Consider the following 24,420-nt stretch of genomic DNA (forward strand, 5'->3'; position numbering starts at 1 on the left):
AAATAACAAGTTTGCTAAATTTAGTATATGTTATGAAATACATAGAGTGGAGGAAGAGTCAGCTGTTGTAAATTTTTATCAGCTGGGAAAGAATTACTATAGAATATTTCACTCTTTCCTTACAAAATAAAGGGAAGATGACAGACATTAAATAATGACAAAATTTTCAGTAGGAAGATGTCAGTTGATCTACAGGAAAATTTAAGACTAAAATAGATCTAATTTTTGGCTACATTTCTGCTTTTAACTCCTTTCAATAATCTACCAAAATAGTCACCTAAACCATACCATTCATGAAATAAGAACAACTATTATTCTCTGGCTTCCAACTGTGCCTAGAAAAAGCATAATATTATTATTGCTATGCTGCACCTTTTAACTATTCTACAAGTAGGGTCAAATTTCAACTCCAGTATTAAACAGGCAGAGTACACTTGGACTATTAAAAGAATTTTCTTAACATAATCAATAATGTTACATTTCTTCACTAAAAGAGTATAAAAATTACTTTACTTAGCCATCTGTTTAATCTTAACTAATTTTAATATACTTAATGCCAAGGTTTTACTTATTTTCTGATTTTCACATGGGAAAGAAAATACTTCAAAACATAACAATGACAGTCCGCAATTACAGATTGGATTAGGTTTTCCTCAGGTTCTAGCTTCTAAAGATTCCATGTATTATGTCACAGCAGAAATTCTGTGAAGTACTTTACATCAAACGGGAAACAAAATGCCTATTTTTGAAAGACTGAGGTGAGCTACTGCCAAGTAGCTGACACTCCAAATCTGACCTATCTAAAAACTGAAGAATTATTCTCTGAATTTAAAATCTTGCCATTTACACCCACACAAATCTTGCCAATAAATGCACTTATAGAAATATGTATGTGTGTGTGTATACATATATATTACAGCATCTTTGTACACATTTGTCCTGTGCTGGCCTCAGACAGATGACCAGCAGAGGGAGCAAAAGTTAATAAACCTTTTTCCTAGAGCAAAGATGAGAATCATTCATGCTGTCAAACACGGAAGTCAGTGGAAGGAACACCATCTTGGCTGTCCCATTGAAAAACGTGGTGGAAAAAAAGAAATTCTATGAAGTGTTTTGGGTTGCTTGGTTTTTTTCGACACAGATAAAAACCAAAAAAGCACAAACAAGTACATCAAGCTTACCTTTGCACAACAATATACGCCTTTCTGGATGACAGAAAAATACATCCTTACCAGGATGTCCTCTATAACGTTAATCTATTGTTTCTAGACATCTTTTTCTGCACTTCCGTTACTTATTGTAAAGCTTTTACCTGCAGGTTAATCTCTGCTTCATAGAAAGTTAAGCAGGAACAGTAGTGCCTCTCTGAGTCTATATCAGTCAAAACCACCACAAAGAACGTCGGCTGTTTTCTCTCTTTCGAAAGCTGCCATCCTCCAGGCTGGCAAAACTAAGGAAACAAACAAAAAGACATATAGTCAAACAGTAATATCAATTGGTTTAAGTATGAAAAATATTATTAAACAATGTAACATAACATTATCTAACAAGAATCTCATTTCATTTAAAAATGAACATATGCAGGGTTGCAAAATTTGGAGAAAATGAAGAAAAATTAATACGTCTTGGAGGGGGTCAACTGAGATAAATGTATCTCTATAGACATGAAGGGAGATATAATAAACTATACGAACCTAAGATGTGTTCCTTTGAATTCAGAATTCAAGATCATCTTTGCAGGGTTTAACAGGCAACAAGAGGACTCAACTGACACGTTATGCAGGTTTCATTTGGATAACAGGTCAGAATTTGAAGCTCAAATTGTTGTGTCTTGGAATGTTTCTACATTTTTAATTTCTCCACTTCTCCATTAATTTATCTAATCAAACATAGATAGTCCACTCACATCTACTTGCAAAGTTATTCAATGTTTACTCCTACAAAAAAACCTATTTATACAGCAGTATTTTTTTCATCCATTTATTGATCACCTCGATAAACTTCATTGTGAACATTTGAAATTTTATAAGAGGCCACGCCATAGCAGAGATATAGATTTTGCCACTCCTGTGAAAAATATATTCAAGTTTCACGACTTCGTAAGTCTTGAAGACAAAGAAAATCAGTTGCTTCTCACAGCCAAAGAGGCTGCAGTTCTCCAAATACTTCCAGTGTACTTAGAATACTACATGTTTCCCAGCTCTTGCAGCAATGAGCAGACTAAGTATGTGCAATACTTAAAAGCAACAACAAATAAGCCCAAGTCCTTTCAGTATTTGTTTCTTCAAGCTGACCAGGGCCGTGGCAATGCAAGGCACCAGAACCAAGGCAGCAATTCTGACCTCAGAATGGATGTGCATGAACAAAAAGAGAATTACAGATCAAAAGCAAAGGGGAAAATGCATGTGTTTTCTTGTTTTTTAAATAACTGGAGTACAAGATCAGTTAATAACTTGTTCCCAGTAACGGAAGAGTGTGCTGAAATCCAGAAATCAGTTTGCTGAAGATTCCTGAGATGGCCTTTATGGAATTTTGTATTCACTGTTTCTTTTACTTAAGGCTGAAGTCGTATACGTGAAAAATTCACAAGTGTGTTATTATTCGAAAAATTATAAGCATAGAATCGACACGAGGTAAAGGTAATAGCCCCTGTATGTGTTAGAAAAAACAGACAAACAAAATTATAGAATTATTAAACAATGCAGATGCCAAAGGAACCAGAGAGGTCAAATCTCATGTTTCCAGCAATTGCTTCTTTCCCCTGCACAGCTGCTAAAAACTGGAAGAGCATGAAGAGTAAGTTGTAAACAAACATTTACTACAGATTCATCTTTAGAACCTCTACAATAAAACCTGGGTAGTCTTAGGTGAACAGCAGTTAAAACTCTGCCTCTGATACACAGTTTATTTTACGATCCTGGGAAAATCTTCAAGATCAAAGTTTTCTCATGTTGCATTCTTCATATTCTAGATAGTCAGCTTAACACTTGTGAGTCTGTATCCTTAGAAGTGCTAAGCACTCCCCTGTATCTGAGAATAACTGTTCTGAACATCAAAAAGTACTCTGAGAAAAGACATCCTAGTCATTCCATGCTAAGCATCCAGTATTAGTCCATTATTTTGATAATACTGGCCTAATCTCCCTTTGGTTTTCATCCCATGTCAGTTAAAAATAAAAAGATATCACTATCAATCTTGCAGGACTGCTATAAAGATAATGCAATATGGTCAATATATACAGATAATGTAAAAAAAAAGCATCGCTAAAAAGTTTGACAATAAAATCATTATGGTTCTGTATGTATTGCAGAGTTTAAGTGGTGTGTAGTAAATGAAGCCTGGAATCCATAGCTCCAATAAGATAAAAACCCCAAGACTCTGAATATCTATTTGTTCAACAAGCATGAGCCAAAACGCAAACAACACAGTAAGATTCTGTTAACAGCTAAAACCTTTCCATGATTATTAAAACCTTTCCATGATTACCATTAAAACTGAATCATCCATCCAGGGTAGGTCAAGATAAGCTTGCTTATGCAGTCCTAGTTGAGTTTAGAGTCTTAACCCTCTTTCAGATCTGCCAAGGCTCCCAGTTCTGACAGGAGACCCTTGCTGGTGCCATTGCCCTTCAGCTTTACGGGTAATTTCCCATCTCACACCTGTAAGCAGCAATCTATCAAAGTTTTGAGTGTCTGGATTTCCTGACAAAGGACCATTCTGCACGCACGAAACACCTACTCTAGGCTCTACTAAAGGCACAGAAAATCTCGTATATCCAGATAATCCACAAACAATTGTATTCTGCCCTCGAATGACAAATATGGGAGCTTGGGATGTGTGGTCTATGCATAGCTGGTTTTCATTCATACACACAGAATCTACCAGTTTTGGACTTTGAGATATTAGCAGGTTCATTTTGAATATTTTATTTATTTTAAAATAAATCCTAAAATAATTGTTTTTATTGTAATAAGCCATTATTAGCAGATTTACTGCACAAAATTTATACCAACATCTGCCCTGTAAACTGGGAAATTAAAAGGGAAAACCAACAGCTACATTTTTAACTATCAGAAGTGACTGTTGATCTGGGCAGGCTGCTCTCAATAGCAACCTCTCCATCTTTAGGCATGTCTAAACCCTACTCGTGTCAGTGAGAATTCTTCTCTATTTCAAAATGAACTTGTGTATAACATAGGCTTTCTAGATCTAACTGTTTTACTAGAAAACAACAATTAGTGATTGTTAAGGAAAATAGCTGAAGTAGAGTACACCCACTGGTTACACAGAGAATCCGTGTTGTCAAATAAACTGCATGGAATTTATGTAGAGATTGAGGATAAAGACAACATGCTCCTCCAAGAAATTAAACAATGAATGATTCTCAGTTTCCTTAAAATAAGGTAATAAATATTAGTGTAATATTTGAAATGCAAACAACATTGAGAAGAACTTTCCAAATTAGTATAAATACAAGCTACTACCCAGCACGATTACCACCGCAGTCTGGCCACTAAGAATGGGAAAATGTTTCCTTACCAAACCAGATGCTACACCAAAACAGACAAATGCACCACTGTGAATATAATTCAAAGGTCATATGCTTCTTCAGTAAACAAGACAAAAAACCCAGAAGTTTAAAAATGAACACGGTCCCATGTTGTTTCACTTATTTACCAGAATTCTTGGAACCAGAACATAGTTTCTATCAAAGACACTGAAAAGTAGAAAGCATCAGATCATCCAACTCACTATTTATAGAAATAAGCCTCTAACGGTAGCAAGTGCTTTAAATCGACTCCATATTACCACTGATTGCCTTCTAAAATCTGCTGCAAAGTTGAGATGAAGTGTATGTAACAGAGATCTCCCATTCAAGGTCCTGAAATGACATTTCAAGCCTTGTTTGAAACTGCAGGTGCCCAGTGAAGCAAAGAACTTTATCTTAAGTATTGCCACAAATGCTTTCAGACTAAACAAGAAACGAGACATTTTAAAATGATGCGCAGTGTTTTAAAACAGCATAGCTGGGTTTGTTACCTTTAAAAATTTGGTACGTTGTCACCACAAGCTTCTCTCTAAAGTCTGCATGTGATTAATGAATGTTTAAAAGTGACATTTGTTTCTTCTAATTTCTACAAGCCAAAAATGTTGTCTTTGTTTGATTCAGAAATTTGTCCCTTCTTTCCTACCTAGAGCCATGGCTGTGCCTCTACTCCTTGCCTTGCCTAGTGAAAGTAAATCATTTGCATACGTCAGCATATACCTTAGATATACTGTATAAAGTTTTGGTGTCTGGAATCACAGAAATATAGAATATCTCAAACTGGAAAGGGACAACGACGATCGAGTCCAACCTGTGACTCCACACAGGGCAACTGAGAAGTTAAGCTCTATATCTAAGAGCATTGTCCAAACACTTCTAGAACACGGACAGGCTTGGGGTCACAATCACCTCCTTGGGGAACCGTCTGAAGTCTGACGAAAAACTGAAGACAATGTAAAAATAGTCACAATTTCTATTAAAGCACTGGAGGGTTAGAATGTAGGAAGAACTCTTACTGGATACCATGGAAGTGAAGACTAAATACTACCCGTACACTGATATAGTGTTCAAGTTTCATTAGAAAAATTTTAGTCATTTGTATCTTCACCATGGCAGAACTATATTTTCTGCCTTCCGTATCTGTTGATCAGAAACTACTCATTTGCTGAACTGCATGTTAGAACTTTGCCATTTACTTCTGGGCTTGCACCCTGAGCACAACCAAGTCCGTAACAAAAACTTGAACCAATATTCTAGTGGAGTCTGTGCAGCTACAGACAGGAAGACTGCTCTCTCTGCACTTTACATTATTTTCTGTACGAACGATCTGGTCGGCTTTCTATCAGAAATCCACTACCTCTGATGGCATTACCAGAGTAGAATGGGGAAAAAGCTTGTTCAGAAAGTCCACCGCGTGATACGCTCTTTGCAAGTCATCTGTTGAAAGCACTCTTTAGAATTTATACAGAACAGAAGGCAAGGTCTGTGATGCACAATTACAGAACACTGCAAATAATTATATTTATTTTGTCACACCATATATTTTCTTATCTGTGCACTTATTTCTTGTTAAATAAAATCCAAAGCTATCTGGATGCACATAAAATAGAAAACATTTGAACTCTATGGACAAGACTTGAATTAAAAGATCCAAAATTACTTCAGAATTTAAAACATCTGACAGAGATATCCACCTTCCTTTCTAGTTTAACTCTTTCACCAAATATTTGATTCTCCCTTGGATCACTCTGGGCACAGAGTTTTATTATTTATTATTTTATCAAGTGTGCTTCTGTATGTTTTCTTTCACTTTTCAAATAACTGTGTTTTGTTTTTAACATGTGTATCATCATAATCTTGTCTACAAACTTCCCTGAAAACAAATGGCCATGTTCTGGACATAATGTGAAGGGAGTTTGTTCCATCTGGACTTGCATGACCCAGCACCAGCTGCGGAGTATTTCACCATTTCACCATTCACTTATGTATGGAATTTTGGCAAACGGAATTTTCTTTTTCAGATGCATACCTCTACTTTAAAACAAAACAAAACAATTACAGTGCTCACTGGCATAATAAAAACGCAATGTTATGAAGCTGTAAATCTGAGGAAATGTTTGAAGCTTTGGGGTTATCTCTGAATGTAAACAGAATACAAAATATACACTGAATTTTACAACATCTTCCTGCCTTTCAACATCTTGTATCTAACAAACCGCATATTTATCCTTAGCCTAGTCTAAAATAAAACTAGTGCATTTAGAGTATACTCCAAATTATTTCCAGGTAAAAACCCGTCTCATGTGCTGTGGAAGATTGTGATTATCAACTGTAAACAACTGAACTCATTCATTAAGGAAAAAAAAAGTTTTTAATCCTAAGAGAAACATGAAGGCTTTTCTACCTTTGAAATAAATACAGAGTTCCCCAAGATGAAGCGTCCCCCATGACGTACTGGAACCTGCAGGCAGGGTCCCCACACAGCAAACCAGTTGCTCCCTCCCGCCCAGGTAATGTCACCTGTAGTCACAAACAACCCTCCTGCTGCTTCTAATGTGATTCCCCAAAATACTCCAACCAATTCCAGGCAGCTGAGACAGAGGGAAGGTGAAAGGAGTGTGGATACGCAGCGTTCGTTTGAAATCAAGGACCTGCTTTCTCCCCTCAGCGAATTGCAAAACCGCAGCGAGGTGCCTGCACGCACTGGTGGTATTGGACACTACCTGCCCCTCAGCCTCCCACACCTGAAATTGGGTGAAGTCTCTTGGGGAATCATATTAGAAGCAGCAAGAGGGTAGTTTGTGACTACAGGTGACATTACTGTCCAAGAACAGTTAGAGGTGAATAACCTCTCCCCTCCTTGCCTGGGACAGACACTCCCCATCTAATCCGGATATTTCCACCTCAGTTGTCAGCTCCTCAGTCAAACGTAAAAAACATGTCAATAAAGACACTAAGAAACACTTCCCCCCCGAGAAAAGATCCTCAACCACATTCTTGGGCTTCCAAAGTCTGGAAGTTGTTGAAAGATCTCTCAATGGCACTAATCCTGCACAAGTGACACATGAGGTTTTCTCTAATTTGAGCTACAGATTAAAGTGATCCTCAATGATCAGATGCTCAAGCTTGTCACAGAGACACTGCAGCAGAAGTCCAACAAAAGAAGAAAAGTTAAAATATTTGGGAACATCTCAACTAAAATCAGCTCATTGATCCTCAAAAGCCATAGAGATGGAGAAGTCTTTTACTGAAATTCATCAAGAATTAGGTTAAACTCCCCCACATACTAGTGACTATATAAGCCTGGGTGTACATCTACACATGCACATAAATTTAAAAAAAAAATTTAAAAAAAACCCCACACAAAAAACAAACAAAACAAAACCAAACCCACACAACCACAGTTCCCAGCTCATTGCTTTGCTTTTTTAAAACCTCATAACATTGTGTAATTCTAAAGACCCTTTCCACAATCAACGGCTATGCTGAAAATCCAAACTTGTAAGTAGCATTTCTACAAGGACTGTGTTCCTAGTTTGTCTTCTGACAAAATATTTGAACTGGCTTTTAGAAAGAAAACTACACCCACTGGGAAACCAGTTTCTTATTCTGCTTTCAGAATACTTAATATCTTCATTTCAGTGGATTCTGTCAATCTTCTGACTATTTCTGAACCAAACCAACCTAGACTACCAGATGCGGTGATTTCTGAATAGTTTTTGTACGCTAATGCCTTTATTTCTGAAGTAGCACAGGATTAATTATGACATTCTGAAAGGGGTTTTCTTCTCAAAATGAACTTCTGACATTGCTGTGCTAATCATGGTTAGTAGGAAAGTGAAATTAGTGTGCTTGTGCAAATAATTAATAGTTTGGACCTTTTATTCATTTATTTAAGCCATGCTTCCTCCTCTTGTTTTCAGCGAAGTGTCAATCAAGATAATGTCATGGCAATTTAAAACTTCTGAGACCCTTAGATCCAGAATCTCTTTTTTACCACTATCGCCAACAAAACCCGACACACACAACATGCTTTGGTCTATCTCAGGCAAAGAGATTGAGACAGCTGCAGACAGTAACCAGAAATTCTCAAATATGCATCAATATGTCAAACCAAATAGTAATATGTTAGGTGTCTGAAGCAGATATTTTATGCCAGAGGATTTTTTTTTTAACATACATTTTAAACTTCATTAAAAAGTTTAAAAGTCATAAAATTGAACTCTCAAAATTGACTTGCAACTCAAATTCAGGAACACATAGCCTGCCTTCAAAACTCCTCTTACCAAGAAATGCTCGTTAGTCAGCAATAATTACTGCCAATGACACCGACGGTCAAAAGAATAATGAGAAGTCTGGATACTAAATATTCAACATGAAAGCTGAAAAGATAATTTCAATGCAGCAATAAATTCAAGCGAGGCATCATATCAGAAATTTATACTTCAATCTGAAGAATACAGGTCTATAGCAAATTAATTGTGTTTGGTTATGAGACAAAAAAGACGGTGTGTGTAAAAAAATCTCATATGTAGAATATTCCTGAAGCAACACTGAAAGTAGGACACTGAGAAAGAGTATCATTATCAAAGAAATTAATTCTTTGTATTAAATGCTGTGTTCTAATTTTCAGCACTAAATGGATAAAGAAGCTCCTTTGTCCCTCTTGACCTATTCAACAACCAGTGCTCAGGAGTGGTTTCCAAAATGCGTTGCAATGCTTTCTAAGACGATGGTTGATTTGGTTGGGGTTGGTTTGTCTGTTTTGTATTCCATTTTTAATGACCACTGTCTGTACACTTGACAAGATTTGTAGCCATCTGAGGCATACAAGCCTAGAAGAACAGTTTACATTAGAAATATAAATGAGCATTTCTATACATTTTTATCAGTCAAGCATGAAACATTAACCTCGCCTAATGCACTCTCTTCTCTCTCCCTGTTCTTCCCTTGCCTTCTTTCTCTTCTGACAGTAGTAGCGTTGTGTTACAACAGCAGCCATAAGCTTTCAAGTCTTTGAGTTCCCAACACATTTCCTAGATAATGCTATAAGCTATCTTTCAACAGATATACAGCATGTACAAGTATAATTATTGCATTGGTTCAATGTCAAAAGAAAGTACAGCAGCGTAATTAACATACATCACTCAACAATTACAATTGGCACAAGGTAAGGTACTTATATGATCATAAATTTTGATTTGACATTTAATTTTCCTCCAGAGGAACTGATCAATGTTATATAAAATACTAGCATAACACACAAAGTCCTCATTATCTTATTTTTATAGCTTACACACGCACAATCAGATATTAAACCACATGGTTAATACCATACCCAGCCTTGCTGCCATGTTTAAAGCTACATTCTGTTACCCTCCAGCAATTGTAAAAAAAAAAAAAAAAGTGCAAGCAGACTTGTGTTAAGATTTTTACACTCATGATCTTATAACTCCTTAGAATGTATCCGCCAGAGAAGGGTTTGAAGACTCAACACTTAGAGAAAAAGCACATGGGTGTGGGGATGTGTAAATATGTGGTAATGCAGCGTATACTAAAAAGAACGTTGATCTGAATTCACAGAGGCCTAGAAACTAAACGGCCTGTGACTGCTGCAGTAAAATAGACTTAAGAGATTTAAGAGAGATGCCAACAGCCTCAAGATAACAAAATACAGAACAGGAACTCTTGAAATACGCAAATGAATTTAAAAGTTGGAATTTGCTCTTAAAATAAGAGTGTAGAAATTAGACTAGAACGTATGCCTATAGAACAAACCACAAAAAGGATAATACCTTGAAACCCCTGAATAAAATGCACTTGGTGGGAAAAAAAAAAAAAAAAAAGAAAATCAATTTGGTTTTGAAATATACCCATTAATAATGCAACTCCCAAACTCACCTTAAGCTCCAAAAAGTGCCCAGGAGGAGCGGCAGAACCAGGCGAACACAAGCGGCAGGCTGTGAGTTAGCGAATGGAACACGAGGAAGAGATATGTGCTCCAAGATCTGGTTCTCAGGGAGTTTGTTCCACAGCTCCCATGTTTTATATAAAATCTCCATGTTTTGGGGCAGGGGATACTCAACCTGCACGGATTCAGCTGACTTCTGAATACTGCCTTGCCTGGTACCTCCCCTCCATGGACCGAAAGAAATGGGTTTCCTGAGACTACATCTAGAGACTCCTGGTCTAACCATCTTCTAGAAACAATGCCAGCAAAATGGTGGTGCCACCTATCCCAGGGAGTTATCGTTACCTCTTTTAACCATTTTGAACACCAGACATCAAGTTAAAATACATTAATCTACCTTAACCTGTCTTGCTCAAATTTTTATTTTCAAATCCAAATACTGTTCGCTCAGCATGCCTCCAAGATCTGGAACGTGGACAACACCTCAAGCAGCTTTCTGCCTATTTTCCCCAGAGAGCGCATGTCCCTCCCACTGTCAACGCTTGCATCTGGTATGGGGAAATCAAGGGAAAGGAGGAGTGGATGGCTGGCATAGGGAAGGGACTTTCGGAAAGCCTGGGGAAGTTTAAATGGTTTGGCAGTCACCTAGCCCAGCAGGAGCCCCTCTATTAGAAGGCCTGAGAAGACAGTGTGCCCACGAGCACATCCTGCAAGCTGCCACCTTGCCAAACGTGCACTTGCAGCAAGTGCTCCCCCAGCCACCACCGCAACCCCCTGGCACTGCCTGCTCAGCATCACCTGCACACCATCGTCTGTGCACCATCTCCTGCTCACCATCACCTGTGCACCATCTCCTGCTCACCATCACCTGTGCACCATCCCCTGTGCACCATCCCCTGCGCACCATCACCTGCGCACCATCACCTGTGCACCATCTCCTGCGCACCATCACCTGTGCACCATCTCCTGCTCACCATCACCTGTGCACCATCTCCTGCTCACCATCACCTGTGCACCATCTCCTGCTCACCATCGTCTGTGCACCATCTCCTGCTCACCATCACCTGTGCACCATCTCCTGCTCACCATCGTCTGTGCACCATCTCTTGCTCACCATCGTCTGTGCACCATCCCTCTCCAACTGAGCAGAGCTGCGAGGGACAGAGATAACTACAGCAGTTCACTGCACCAAAGCTTTGTTCAGCTAAGGGAACTTAAAAATAAGCAAAGAAAATTACAGAAAGGGCAGTATATTTCCAGTCTGCTTGTTTGGGGAGTTTAACAATACTTCTTGTACACCTGGTGTTGCTCCTTGCCCCTTAAGGTCACGATCCATTTCCCCTTTTGCAGGTGTGAGTTTCCACAAAGAAACGGAAGAGAAAATACATAAACATAGGAAAATGAAATGTCACTAAAAATCTCACAAAGAAACAGCTTCTCATGTGAGTGAAAGCCTAGACTAGGACCTCAAACAAATTAAAAAAAAATAATAATTACTGAATTGCAATATGAATGTATTCCATTAATGAAGTTCCGTACACTGGCTGCTACTACTGACTCTTACATTTCCACAGCGTTGATTAAGAAAAGTATGAAATGCATTTCCTGTCAGCGATCTCACCAACACCACGGTAAAATAAGCAGCATGAAGAAACAGCCAAAAAGTTTGGTGCTTTCCACTGAGTTTCAGTTTCCTGTGCAGAAAAATGGGATTGACAATATGAGACATCCTTGGCCTCTCTTCCCACAAAACTGAGGCCTGTATTGTAACCAGAGGGCATCACTACCGGACAACGTGACGGGATGTCTCTAAGGGGTGTGGTAAGAGTTTGTCTGGCAAAAGCTCCAGTATAAACAAAGAGGCTTTGTGCCACTATAGATGTTTTCGGGTGCACTGCTGGCATGCCAGTAAACAGCTTATTTTGATGAAGAGGTTATTTCCTCCAGGTAGGTTAGCAGAATGTAGCAGTTTCTGAACTAGGAGAATAATTAGTGATTCCAAAACTTGTCAAAATGAAACTTCAGAGAGGTTTGGCACTGAGAAAGTTTGTACTTGTAGGTTCCTATTTAATAACGGCAACTGCTTTTCTTCCCTTTTGACATTTCTCCAGTGTACTCATGTTTGGAAGACACCTTAAACTTGAGTTTTGCAGAATCACAAGACTGCAACTTGTATGGTCTCCATTCTCCACCACATGCAAGTTACAACAGCAAAATACAGCATTAGAAGTTTTTATGGGGAGCGTGCTTCTGTCATAAGATGTTACTGGAATTAAAAAAAACCAATAAATAAATCAGAAGGGTGAATGTGAGAACTCTGATAAAATTCAACATTTTCAAACAGAATGGCTCAAAGTAACTTATACGCAAGAGGAAGAACTGAGGAGCTGTTCACCACTAAAGTTAATATTCCACAAGTTTTCAAAAATCCCAGGTGCCTAGAGACTGCAGACATTATTTCTGGGCTTTAAATGGGTAAAAAGAACATCCATAGGAAATTATAGTTAAGTTCAGCACAACAGTCAACTCAGGTAAATTAACAGAAGGTAATTTGAAGCTGTATCAGCAACAAAGATCAAAGATACAGACAGACTGATGACTGGTATGTTTCTGCAGAAAACAAGCCACTAAAACAATTTTTGGAGGGTGGAGTAATAGAAACAGAATGCAATGGCAACCACATGGTATACTTGGATTATTTTCTTCTTAAAGATATTTGATTCGATGCTTTCTGACAATTATATTTAAAAAGTACATTGGCTGACATTAGTATGGCATATATTACATGGATTAAAAGACTCGTCTGCTGACAGACTGGAAAAGATAACAGCAGAGACACACATCAGGGAAGCCACCTCTATTGAAGAAGCATTATCTGACTCCTCACCCTTCTAAGGCCTCATCCTTTCCCATGTGTCACTACTGGGCAGCCACAGAACTGCTAAGAAAATAACTTTAGAACATCGTGTAGAGAATGCAGAAGAGAGTTTTCCAAATCAGACAAAAAAAAATCGTGGGGCTGGAAAACAAGTGTCATATCATGAGTTTAAGAGCTCAGCTTTTTTAGTTTATTACAGAGAGAGTATAGAAGCACTTCATAGAGTAAGTTATATGTAGATAATGTGTGTCCTAGTAAAAAGATAAGTGTTGCAGATCCAACGTATTACAAGATCCAGAAGTCATCATCATCAAAATACAAACCTCAAAATAAGATGTCACTCTCTAGTCAGTGAAGAGGATGGAAAACTGGAACAGGTTATCATGGTAAGCACTAGGCTCCTCTCCGTTGGAGTCCGTCAAGTCAAACTGAACAGCTTTTGGAAGAAATTATTCAGTCCCTGTGGGTCGGCACAAGTCAGTCCAGACCAGCGTGGGACCTGGAAACCTCTTGTTCTTTCCTTTTCTGAGCCTGAACATGCCCATAACACTTGAATGATATGACTATAATCAGATCTCATACTTCAGAGCTTCAGCCATTCAAGCACAAGATTCAGACAGAATTTCCACCTGAATACCTAATTGCACATCCGAGTATTTGCGAGAGAGCCAGCGGCAGCGATCCAGCACTTCATGGGGCTGGCGGGTACTGCAGAGAAGTCTGGCTGGCCTGTCTTGCTTATGTGACTAGATGTTGTATGCCAAACCAAGGGCTGAGAAGGAATTTTCTACCAAATCAAGCTGAGAGGGATTCAGGAGTTTCTTTTGCTTGTTTGTTTTCCTTTGTAGCATGTGGCATGTTGGTATCATCAGTGCAATCAAGTCCCTTAAACTCAGGAGATGCTCTGGTCTCATCTTAATCTCAAGAACACTTATCAGTTTGGAGAGAACTGAAATTAGCTGGTATAACTGGAGTTGCTGGATACTGTACCACAAATTGGTGCTACCAATTAATAGACTATAGTCAGATTAAATAAACTGATGTATTACATACGGTCTTCTCCATAAAGCCAGAAAGAGGAAAAAAAAGTTTTAAAAAATAAACTGACATGTTTTTAAAACAAAGTAAAATTTATTGTTTATGTGTAACATACCTGAAACATTGTATCATTTTGTATCATAAAATTTGCGTTTTGGAAAAGTACTGAGTAGAACTGGATATGAAGGAGTATTTTTCAAGTGGGTCGGTAGGGATTAGATAATTCCATCTTGGCTTGATAATTTAATACAAAATAATTGGTCAGACTCAATACTTGCAAAATATTTCACTGCTTTAAAATGCCAGTTATTGGTAATTAACTAAAACAATGCAATGTTAAAAGAACTGAAAAATGTAGGCTGTTAATTTTACTGTTTGGAAAAAATGGATGTTTCCCCCTCTGTCCCAAGCCAGCTAACAAGTGCAGAAAAAATATCCCCTGTAAGCACACTCGCACATTTCAACTGCATCTCAGTGTCCTCTGCAGTGACAGCGTGCCCAGAAAAGGGCTCCTCTTAGGTCCTTGCTGGTGCGGTAATTCCAGACTCTTAAATCCAAAGGCACGTGGGTTGCCCTTACAGTTCTTTCAAACTGAACATCACCAAAATTCATCAATTAGAGGTCATCTCATAAAATACAGAGAGTAGAAACAGAAGCCACATCTTTTGCATGTTAATTGCGCAAGAGATGGGAAAAATACATGGTTGTTATTATTATACATTTGTTAAATTGTTATTATTATTACACAATAGAAGAAGCTATTGAATAGTAGGAATTAATACATGGAAAATTACATTGTAAAGATCATATTGTCATTGAAAACATTAAATAACTAACATGTTTGTTTCCCCAAACTAACCAAATGTTAGTAGTACTCCTATATATAAAAATAGAAACACTAGTCAACCGTGGGGGGTTCCCTTCTACTGTCCCATAAGCATACAGAGGAAATAGAAATATTTCAAGGCATCTGTAATGTCTTACATACTTTGAATACAATAAAGAGCCAAAACACTTAACAGTACTGAATTTTATTCCAAATTATACCCAAGAGGAAGCCATCTGCAGGAAAAATAAAAAATAAAACAACAAAAAAACCAACACACTTTTGACTTGGACAGCACTTGTGCAATACAGCTATCCAAAAGGACAGTATGTTCTTTTAAAAGAATTTTTAAAGAATACTTATTCTTTCATGATACAGGAAACATAAAAATCACCTGAAAACTTTTGGATTTTTTAAACTACTAAGAATAAAAGATACGGTGTTCCAGTGAAACACTGAACTACTTCTGGTTCTTTTGTTTTTCCCCTCATCTAACATTAAATGTGACAATATTGGCAAAAGTCATCTCTAGAAGACCGTGAAACTGAAGTTATCCACAGCCAAGCAAATCACTGTTGCTATGGTCAAATTTGAAAGGAGACCAAACCTAAGGTTTAAAATGTATCAGTGGATCAGCATTGGCACCTACAGGGCCAGCAAAGTTTGAAGCCACCGTCAGGTAATATTTCAATCGAGACGCAATAACATACAGCTTATCTATACACTCACAGTAAAACTAAAACTCAATATATCAGGAAGACGTTTATAATACGCTACTACAAGACAAAATCAGTGTTGGTAACTTTACAACTATGTCATAAATGCTGAAGATGTTGACATCTCAGACACGATGGTCTCATCTGAGCAGCAAGGACTATGAAGATGCCTACAAATATATTAGTGTATTCATCAGTTTGTCTCAGGAGTAATGATACAAGACGAGCAGAAATACCCCACTGCATGCAGAATTTCCTGATGAACCACTGTTTCCTAGATTCGTAAGTCTCCAAAATATGAAACAGATCATACTAAAGAAAAATAATATGAAAAATACTTGCTGTAAACTCCAAACAAACCAAGTGAAAATTTGAAAATAACTATGCAGTACTGGACAAATATTAGAAGGCATTAGTATAGGAACTTGGACAATGTGTGTATGGAACACATTAAAAAAAAATGAAAAACAAGCAAAAATTCCTTTTCAACAGTTGCATACCAGGAAACATGTGTTGACTCACGACATTTGAACAGCTAACAATACTGCCCTGCACTCAACGTACAACAGCACAGAAGAAAAGCAATTTTTCAGAGAATTTGGGGATTGGAAGACCCTTTAAAACATGACAGAAGTTTTCTGCTATTTCCATATTTGCTAGTTGACACCACACAACTTAAGAAACAATTTCTTCTTACAAAAACCATACAGGCAGTAGATACTACCCAGCCGTTTTGACCCACTCAGATAAACTCAGAGTAGATTGCCAAAATGATTTTTTCAATTATGCACAGATTTGTACCCAAATAGAAACCAACGGACTATTTTTCAAGGAATCGTATCCACCCTCCGCCCCCGATTTTCATAGTAATAACTACGTCCTTAAAAACTTAAGCCTCAGCCACTTTAAAATCCTGGTTGTGTAGAGACCAAGTCATAAATATTAGGTTGGTGCAAAAGGAATTGCGGTTTTTGCATTGTTGAAATTTTCCATTTGATATTGGAATAAGTTCTTATAATAAATGTGGTTCTGTTATACATCATTTTAATGCATTTTTCTCACTTTGTTTTTTTGCTACCGGCTTATTACTTTCTGTTTATTTTATATTTATTTTAGACTATGGAAATGATGTTAGACAGAGAGAAAATTCAAGCAATTTTTTAATTCGCGTTCAAAATGGGTAGTAAAGCAGCAGAGACAGCTCACAACATCAACAATGCATTTGGTCCAGGAACTGCGAACAAACGTACAGTGCAGCCAAGGTTCAAGAAATTTCGCAAAGGAGACGAGAGCCCTGAAGATGAGGAGCATAGTGTCCGGCCATTGCAAGTTGACAACCACCAATTGAGAGCAATCATTGAAGCTGATCCTCTTACAACTACACAAGAAGTTGCTGAAGAACTCGCCGTCGACCATTCTATGGTAATTCAGCAGTTGAAGCAAACTGGAAAGGTGGAAAAGCTTGAGAAGCAAGTGCCTCACGAGCTGACCGAAAAGCAAAAAAAAAAAAAAGTCATTTTGAAGTGTCGCCTTGTTCTACGCAACAACAAACAACCATTTCTGGATCGGATTGTGACGTGCGATGAAAAGTGGATTTTATACAACTGGCGATGACCAGCTTGGTGGTTGGACTGAGAAGACCCTCCAAAAGCACTTCCCAAAGCCAAACTTGCACCAAAAAATGGTCACGATCACTGTTTGGTGGTCTGCAGTCAGTCTGATCCGCTACAGCTTTCTGAATCCCAGAAAAACCCTTATGTCTGAGAAGTCCACTCAGCAAATCCATGAAGTGCACTGAAAACTGCAACATCTGCAGCCAGCATCGGTCAACAGAAAGGGCCCAGTCCTTCTCCACGACAACGCCCAACCGCATATCGCACAACCAACACTTCAAAAGTTGAACAAATTGGGCTATGAAGATTTTCCTCATTCGACATATTTACCTGACCTCTCAGCAACTGACTACCACTTCTTCAAGCATCGCGACAACTTTTTGCGGGGAAATGCTTCCCCAACCAGCAGGATGCAGAAAATGCTTTCCAAAAGTTCGTCAAATCCCAAAGCATGGATTTTTAAGCTTCAGGAATAAACAAACTTATTTCTCATTGGCAAACGTGCTGATTGTAATGGTTCCTATTTTGATTAATAAAGATGTGCCTAGCTATAATGATTTAAAATTCATGGTCCAAAACCACAGTTACTTCTGCACCAATCCAATATATACCTACTTATTTTTGCAAGTAGCGAGAAAGTTATTGTATTGTATTTCATAAACTACATTTCACCCAGAACAAAAAGAACTCTCCATGTAAAGCCAGAACCATGTTGTAATTTCTTTCTAATTGAGCTGAAGTCTTGAATACATGAACATAAGCCTGAAAGTCAAATGTCCTAATGAATCTCTTTTGCAAAATTTTGCCTGGGGCTAGAAAATAAATATATATATAAAAAGGAAATAGCTCCTTTCAGTGTTATTGTGCAAAAACTCAGGCTGGCACTGCTGGTTTGAATGACTGAAGCTTATATTTTCAGAGATAGTCCATGCTGAAACAACCAAAAAGCTATACTTTGTGTATACTGAAAATGCCAGCTAGATAACACTAGTTATAGTTTTATAATGACCTATTCTTTTTTTAATATTTAGCCTGGATCCAAACAACTTGTATCCAAGAATTCTCCTAGATCCACGTATAAATAAGTTCTCATAGAATCTTTTTGGTTGGAAGAGACCCTCAGGATCATTGAGTCCAACCATAACCTAACTCTAGCACTAAACCATGTCCCTAAGAACCTCGTCTCAATGCCTTTTAAACCCCTCCAGGGATGGTGACTCAACCACTTCCCTGGGCAGCCTGTTCCAATGCCTGACAACCCTTTCCATCAAGAATTTTTTCTTAATATCCAATCTAAACCTCCCCTGGTGCAACTTGAGGCCATTTCCTCTTGTCTTATCACTTACTACGTGGGAGAAGAGACCAACACCCTCCATGCTACAACCTCCTTTCAGGTAGTTGCAGACAGTGATAAGGTCTCCCCTCAGCCTCCTTTTCTCCAGCTAAACAGCCCCAGTTCCCGCAGCTGCTCCTCATCAGACTTGTGCTCCAGTCCCTCACCAGCTCCCTTCCCTTCTCTGAACTCTCTCCAGCACCTCAAGGTCTTTCCTGCAGTGAGGGGCCCAAAACTGAACACAGGATTCGAGGTGCAGCCTCACCAGTGCTGAGTACAGGGGGACGATCACTGCCCTGCTCCTGCTGGCCACACTATTCCTGATACAAGCCAGGATGCTGTTGGCCTTCTTGGCCACCTGGGCACACTGCCGGCTCATGTTCAGCCGGCTGTTGATCAATATCCCCAGGTCCTTTTCTGCTGGGTGGCTTTCCAGCTACTCTTCCCCGAGCCTGTAGTGCTGCCTGAGGTTGTTGTGACCCAAGTGCAGGACCCAGCACTTGGCTTTGTTGAACCTCATACAACTGGCCTCAGCCCAACGATCCAGCTGGTCCAGATCCCTCTGTAGAGCCTTCCTGCCCTCCAGCAGGTCAGCGCTCCCACCCAAATTGGTGCTGTCTGCAAACTTAGTAAAGGTGCACTCAATCAAGTTCTCATGAAGTTCAGCAAAGGGAAACACAAAGTCCTGCACCTGGAGAGGAATTTCTCAAAAGAAAACTGTAGAAGTAATTGACTTAATTGTGACTGTGCAGTTATTTTGAAAGACCTGCTTTACTTTTCTGTCCCCCTGCAAATATGGAAAGCAATCCACTACAGCAAACACAGACAGGGCAACGTCAAAACCTACTGAAAATGTTTGTAGCTTCCCCACTGCAACTACCTCAACCTACTAAAACATCAACATTTTAAACTCTCTTCTCATAACTAAACTTCTCACAGCTAAAACCTAAAAATCTTCATTTTTGTTACCATAGAACAACAGACGCATTTTAAAACACACTCCTCCACATGTCCATTAATAAAAAAATGAAAATAAAACCCCAAACCACAAACAACTGAAATAAAATAAACAAGTGAATGCAAGAGAAAAGTGACTTAAGCAGATGAGCAGCAGATAGGGGAAAGAAAAACATACCACAATACCATGTCAAAATTAAGCATCAGGAATGGAAAGAACAGTTCTGCCAGGATCTAGACAATGTTTTCTGAAACTATAGGTTATGAGAGCGCTCACGGACTGTGTTCTTCGCCTGTAAACCACAGCTGAACAGTATTTTCAAGTCAGAGGAATTGCCATCAGATGTCCACATGTAACAGCAAAGCTGCCAGTAACAGAACTGATGGCCCCACGCCCTCAATTCACCAACTGATTCAGATGTTTTATGGTTCAAAACCAGTGAGACAACCACACTAGGGAGAGAGGGAAAGGTCAACAAAAAGACGTCATTTACTTCATTATCCTTAAGCCAAAAGAAGTTAGCAATATACAAAGATATATCAGCACTTGAAAGTAAGAACTGGATATATAAATGTGTTTACAGACTGAGTGGCAGACCAAAACTTGATTCACTATCCACAAAGCCTATTTCAGCTGATCTTCCCACCAGCATCCAGGAAAATGTAATTTTCTGCCACAGCTGACCACCTACTCTTCCTGTCACCCAGTGACTTGCATCTTTTTGACCCGTTCTTCACTTACCTCTGATTCTAATCTTGCTTTATCTTACACCATTTCCTTTATAACCTCTAATAAATATATTTATGTTACACTGTATTGATAAGTATATGGTTTGAGATACCACATCCCTTGATTGAAGGCTGAAGAACGAAAGCACTACAATTTTAACTGATTTTTAGAAATCTGCTGAGCAACTGCTTTTTTTCTTGCTCCAACTACATCATCTCCTTTGTTGAATCCTTTCTTGGGTTCTCTCTTGCACAGCAATGTCAAGATTTTAAAAACTAGACCATGAATTTACCTTCCCCTTACACAAATTCTTACATACGTTCTGTTTTATTCCCACACTACTTTACTATTTTTCTTATTTAACCACACACTTAAAAATAACATACTTTTTTGATGCAGATATTCATTTTCTTCAACAATTCCCAAAACCAATATACACTGGAAACCCTTCAAGTGTGCCTTAAACCTTCTCATTTCTGAGCTGTCCTCCTGTGAAATGGTTTGGTTAAATTAAGACAACTGGACATAATTTTCCTTAATTTTTGCATCAGTACTTACTTCTAAATCCTCACTTTATTCAATCAGCATATACTTCATCTAATTGCCATCAACAGCAGTGCAAGAACTCTTAAAAACAAATCTCTGTTAATAGTGAGGTACAAGATGCAAAGTTACTTTCCAATTCTGTGCTCATTAATCATCTTGCCTCTGAACCAATGTTTACCACAGCAGTTACAGACAGCTGCACCAGAAAATGTCATTTGGGACTGTACAAATATCTGTCACTTAATCCACACTTCACAGTGTAATGGAGCCCTGCTCTTTCTTTTTGTGGCTATTTGCACAGCTAAGGAACTCTCTCTTCACTACTTTTTGCAATCTAATGCAGCTTGATTTTCAACAGCACTCACTTTGCTCATACATACTTCAGTGGTGTCCCATTCATGAAGGGTAACAAGCCCTGTTTGAAACTTTTTTCCTCCATTCAGGAAATTTCAATACTATTTTAAAGCTGGATGCAATGCACTTCATCATAGGAAAGCTGCTGAGGAAATGTAGGTTGAATGTCATTACTCAAGATAGAAGTTGAAAGACAACAAAGTGGATAACACTCCTACATTTGCATGGATGGATCCTTAGAGCTCATGGTGGGCAGACTTCAGTTTTATGTCTAACCAAGAGCTGCCCATTGCAAAAAAATATTCCCCCCAAACCACAAAAAGATAGAAATGCTGTAGCAATGACTCCTGACAAGTGAATCGTCTGCTTTTGCCTGTATCGCTGTAAATTTTATTTAGTGTTTGTTTGCATATATTGAGTATATGACACAAAAGTCTGAGAAATGAACAGTGCCCAGATAGAATTCATGTCTTATAAAAATGAAACTGGTAGGCTGTAGAAAGAAAATTTCAGACCTTGCCTCAGAAACAAAGTAATCCATGATCTTTTTCCTAACACAAAATCACAGCAATAAGGAACAAATGCTGTTACATATTTTAGCTCTTTAGTTATAGATTACGAGACAAAGATTTTCCTATGCCAAACAATTATGACAAAATTATGTACAATTCAAACTGATGGAAACCCAACTGCCTAGCACTGTTCACTTCTGCAAACCCATCTTCATAAAACTGGCACAGCAATATGTTATTTGTTGGGCTCTTGCCTGAAGCACTGACCTCACCCTTTAACCGTAACAATAGTGATTACAATTTCTGGAATGATATGACGAGATTTGAACAATCTGGGCGTTCTTCCACTTCTGTGGTGACTGTGCATTTTGTAAGGTGCCGTTGCGCTTAGCTAAGTGTATTAAGGCTTCTGTATTTTTAGGGACACTTGTTTAATATTCTTCGATGAAATAACTCAGATCTTCACTAACCTTTAATTTCAGTTGTTGCAGACTTTTCCTTATTTCTCTGATTTACTCAGCTGTAAAAACACAACAAAATAACAAAAGAGCCCCATAACACTGAGAATGTGGCATATTCTCTCAGGTGCATTCATAGCTCCCAGTTCAACATCAGCAGATCCTGTCTTACGATAATCTTCCTCCCAATCAAGTGGATATATTTCCGCATTATTTAATGCAAATCCCCAGATACAATGATGTTTAATAGCATATTAGCCAAAAAATATGGTCATGATTAAAACTCGGGTTATTCTTCCTATCTTAGTAATTTTCAGATCGACTTTCTCATCAAAAATACCATTCTCCTGTCTGTTTTTTTTTGTCTCCAACTGCTCAACAACAGCCAAAAAGACAGCTTCCACAGCAAATTGAGCTTTGCTTGCAGGGAAAAGTAAAAATTACAGCACCGAACAAAGACCAAGAACAGTGTCTTGCTTATAATACAGTAAAAAAGAGCAAATCACACAAGTAACTACTTTGGTTTATGAAATACTTAAATTAGCAATGAAACAGAAAAATTGTGAGTCTTTACACTGACATTCTTATCAGTTTCGAAACTCTATAGCTGAGAAAGAAAATTATTTATAAAATGGTACATCTTTTGATACTATGAGTTACATGTGCATTAAAAAGTGTCCATCTATGAATGATTGCTTGCAACTCAACATTTTGTAACACAAGTTACTAGAAGTGAAAGAAACGCTACAAACAGAAAGCCTGGATTATATCCTCCTCTTTCTTTAAAACCCATGACTTGCTAATAGCTGTATAATTACCACATACATTGCAGATTTCATGATGCACTTTCTGTGATTTGATGCCAGTATTCTTAGGATTAAAAAGTTATAATTCTTCAAGTAACATTAAATGCATCTTTAAGATTCATTTTAAAATTGCATCATAATATTTTCACCTTACTTAACAATTTCACTAATCAAATTTGCAACTGTCATTGACCTGTTGCACTACTTAAATTCAGTGAGAATTGTTTTCAATTGCTCTAATGCTTTGCACTTTTCTAAAACCATTACAGAATCATAAAATGTCTTTTTTTTCTTACACTTCAAATTTACACTTCAAAACTATTGTTCAAACATGTCTAAACAGACACGATGATGTTCAACTATGTACTTTGCATCTTTCAGCACACCAGAAAGCTGTCCAAAACTAGGGAATTATTTCAAATCCAGTATCTCCACACTGATTTGGAAACTGTTCTGAACTCCAGAAAGTAGGGTACGAACTGATACTACCGCTTCCCAGTAGTAGAAATCAGGGAGTGGGAAATTACTCATCTCCCTGAACAACTGACTACAGCCACTTGCTAAGGAATTTACTAGAAACATCTTACGGAAATGGGCAAATTCAGATGGAATATAAAGATGACTTCAGAATTCCTTTTTGTACAGCAAACCAATTTTACGAGCACATTCCTCACCTGTAAATGCGTCACCTGTAAGTGAGCAAAAGGAACTTCAGAAAAGGGAAGGAGCAGAGAAAAGCCGTGGATATCATCTGTTAAAAGAAGTGAGATCAGCTGGATAGAAACACAGTATAACACACACTGAGCTTCCTATATATCGGCGACATTCCTACAACCAGCTGATGTGGATTTTGGACAATTCTGCTGTGGCAGAACTGTGCTGCCACACAGCACAGAGCACTGAAGGACACGTTCCACATCCAACCTACAGGATCAAACTAAAGCTGCCTCCAGGTAAGGCTATGAAACGAAGGCTGCCATGAAAGCAACCTGCTAAATGGCCACTCTCTCTTATGCCACGACACAAAATCAGCCTTAAAAACGAAAACAAACACATAAATAAACCACGACACGAAACCAAACACAAACACCAAAAGGCAATGCAAACACACTTCATAACAATCCTTGCTCTAAAAGCATTTGTGAGCTAATTGTAAAATAAACATAGAAAGATAGATGTATAATTCTGTATTTGAT

The 24,420-nt window shown here is 38.2% G+C and overlaps 1 protein-coding gene across 8 annotated transcripts in view; it reads right to left on the reverse strand.

The window, feature by feature from the left end:
* Positions 1 to 24,420, reverse strand: part of SBF2 (SET binding factor 2) — a 315,579-nt gene that overhangs the window by 157,619 nt on the left and 133,540 nt on the right. For all 8 annotated transcript variants that reach the window (XM_065635394.1, XM_065635395.1, XM_065635389.1 and 5 more), the window contains one exon: positions 1,313 to 1,450. In XM_065635394.1, the coding sequence (XP_065491466.1) occupies positions 1,313 to 1,450 (138 nt within the window). The remainder of the gene's footprint in view (positions 1 to 1,312; positions 1,451 to 24,420) is intronic.

The sequence above is a fragment of the Caloenas nicobarica genome, chromosome 5 (genome assembly GCF_036013445.1).
Source record: "Caloenas nicobarica isolate bCalNic1 chromosome 5, bCalNic1.hap1, whole genome shotgun sequence".
Lineage (NCBI taxonomy): Eukaryota > Metazoa > Chordata > Aves > Columbiformes > Columbidae > Caloenas > Caloenas nicobarica.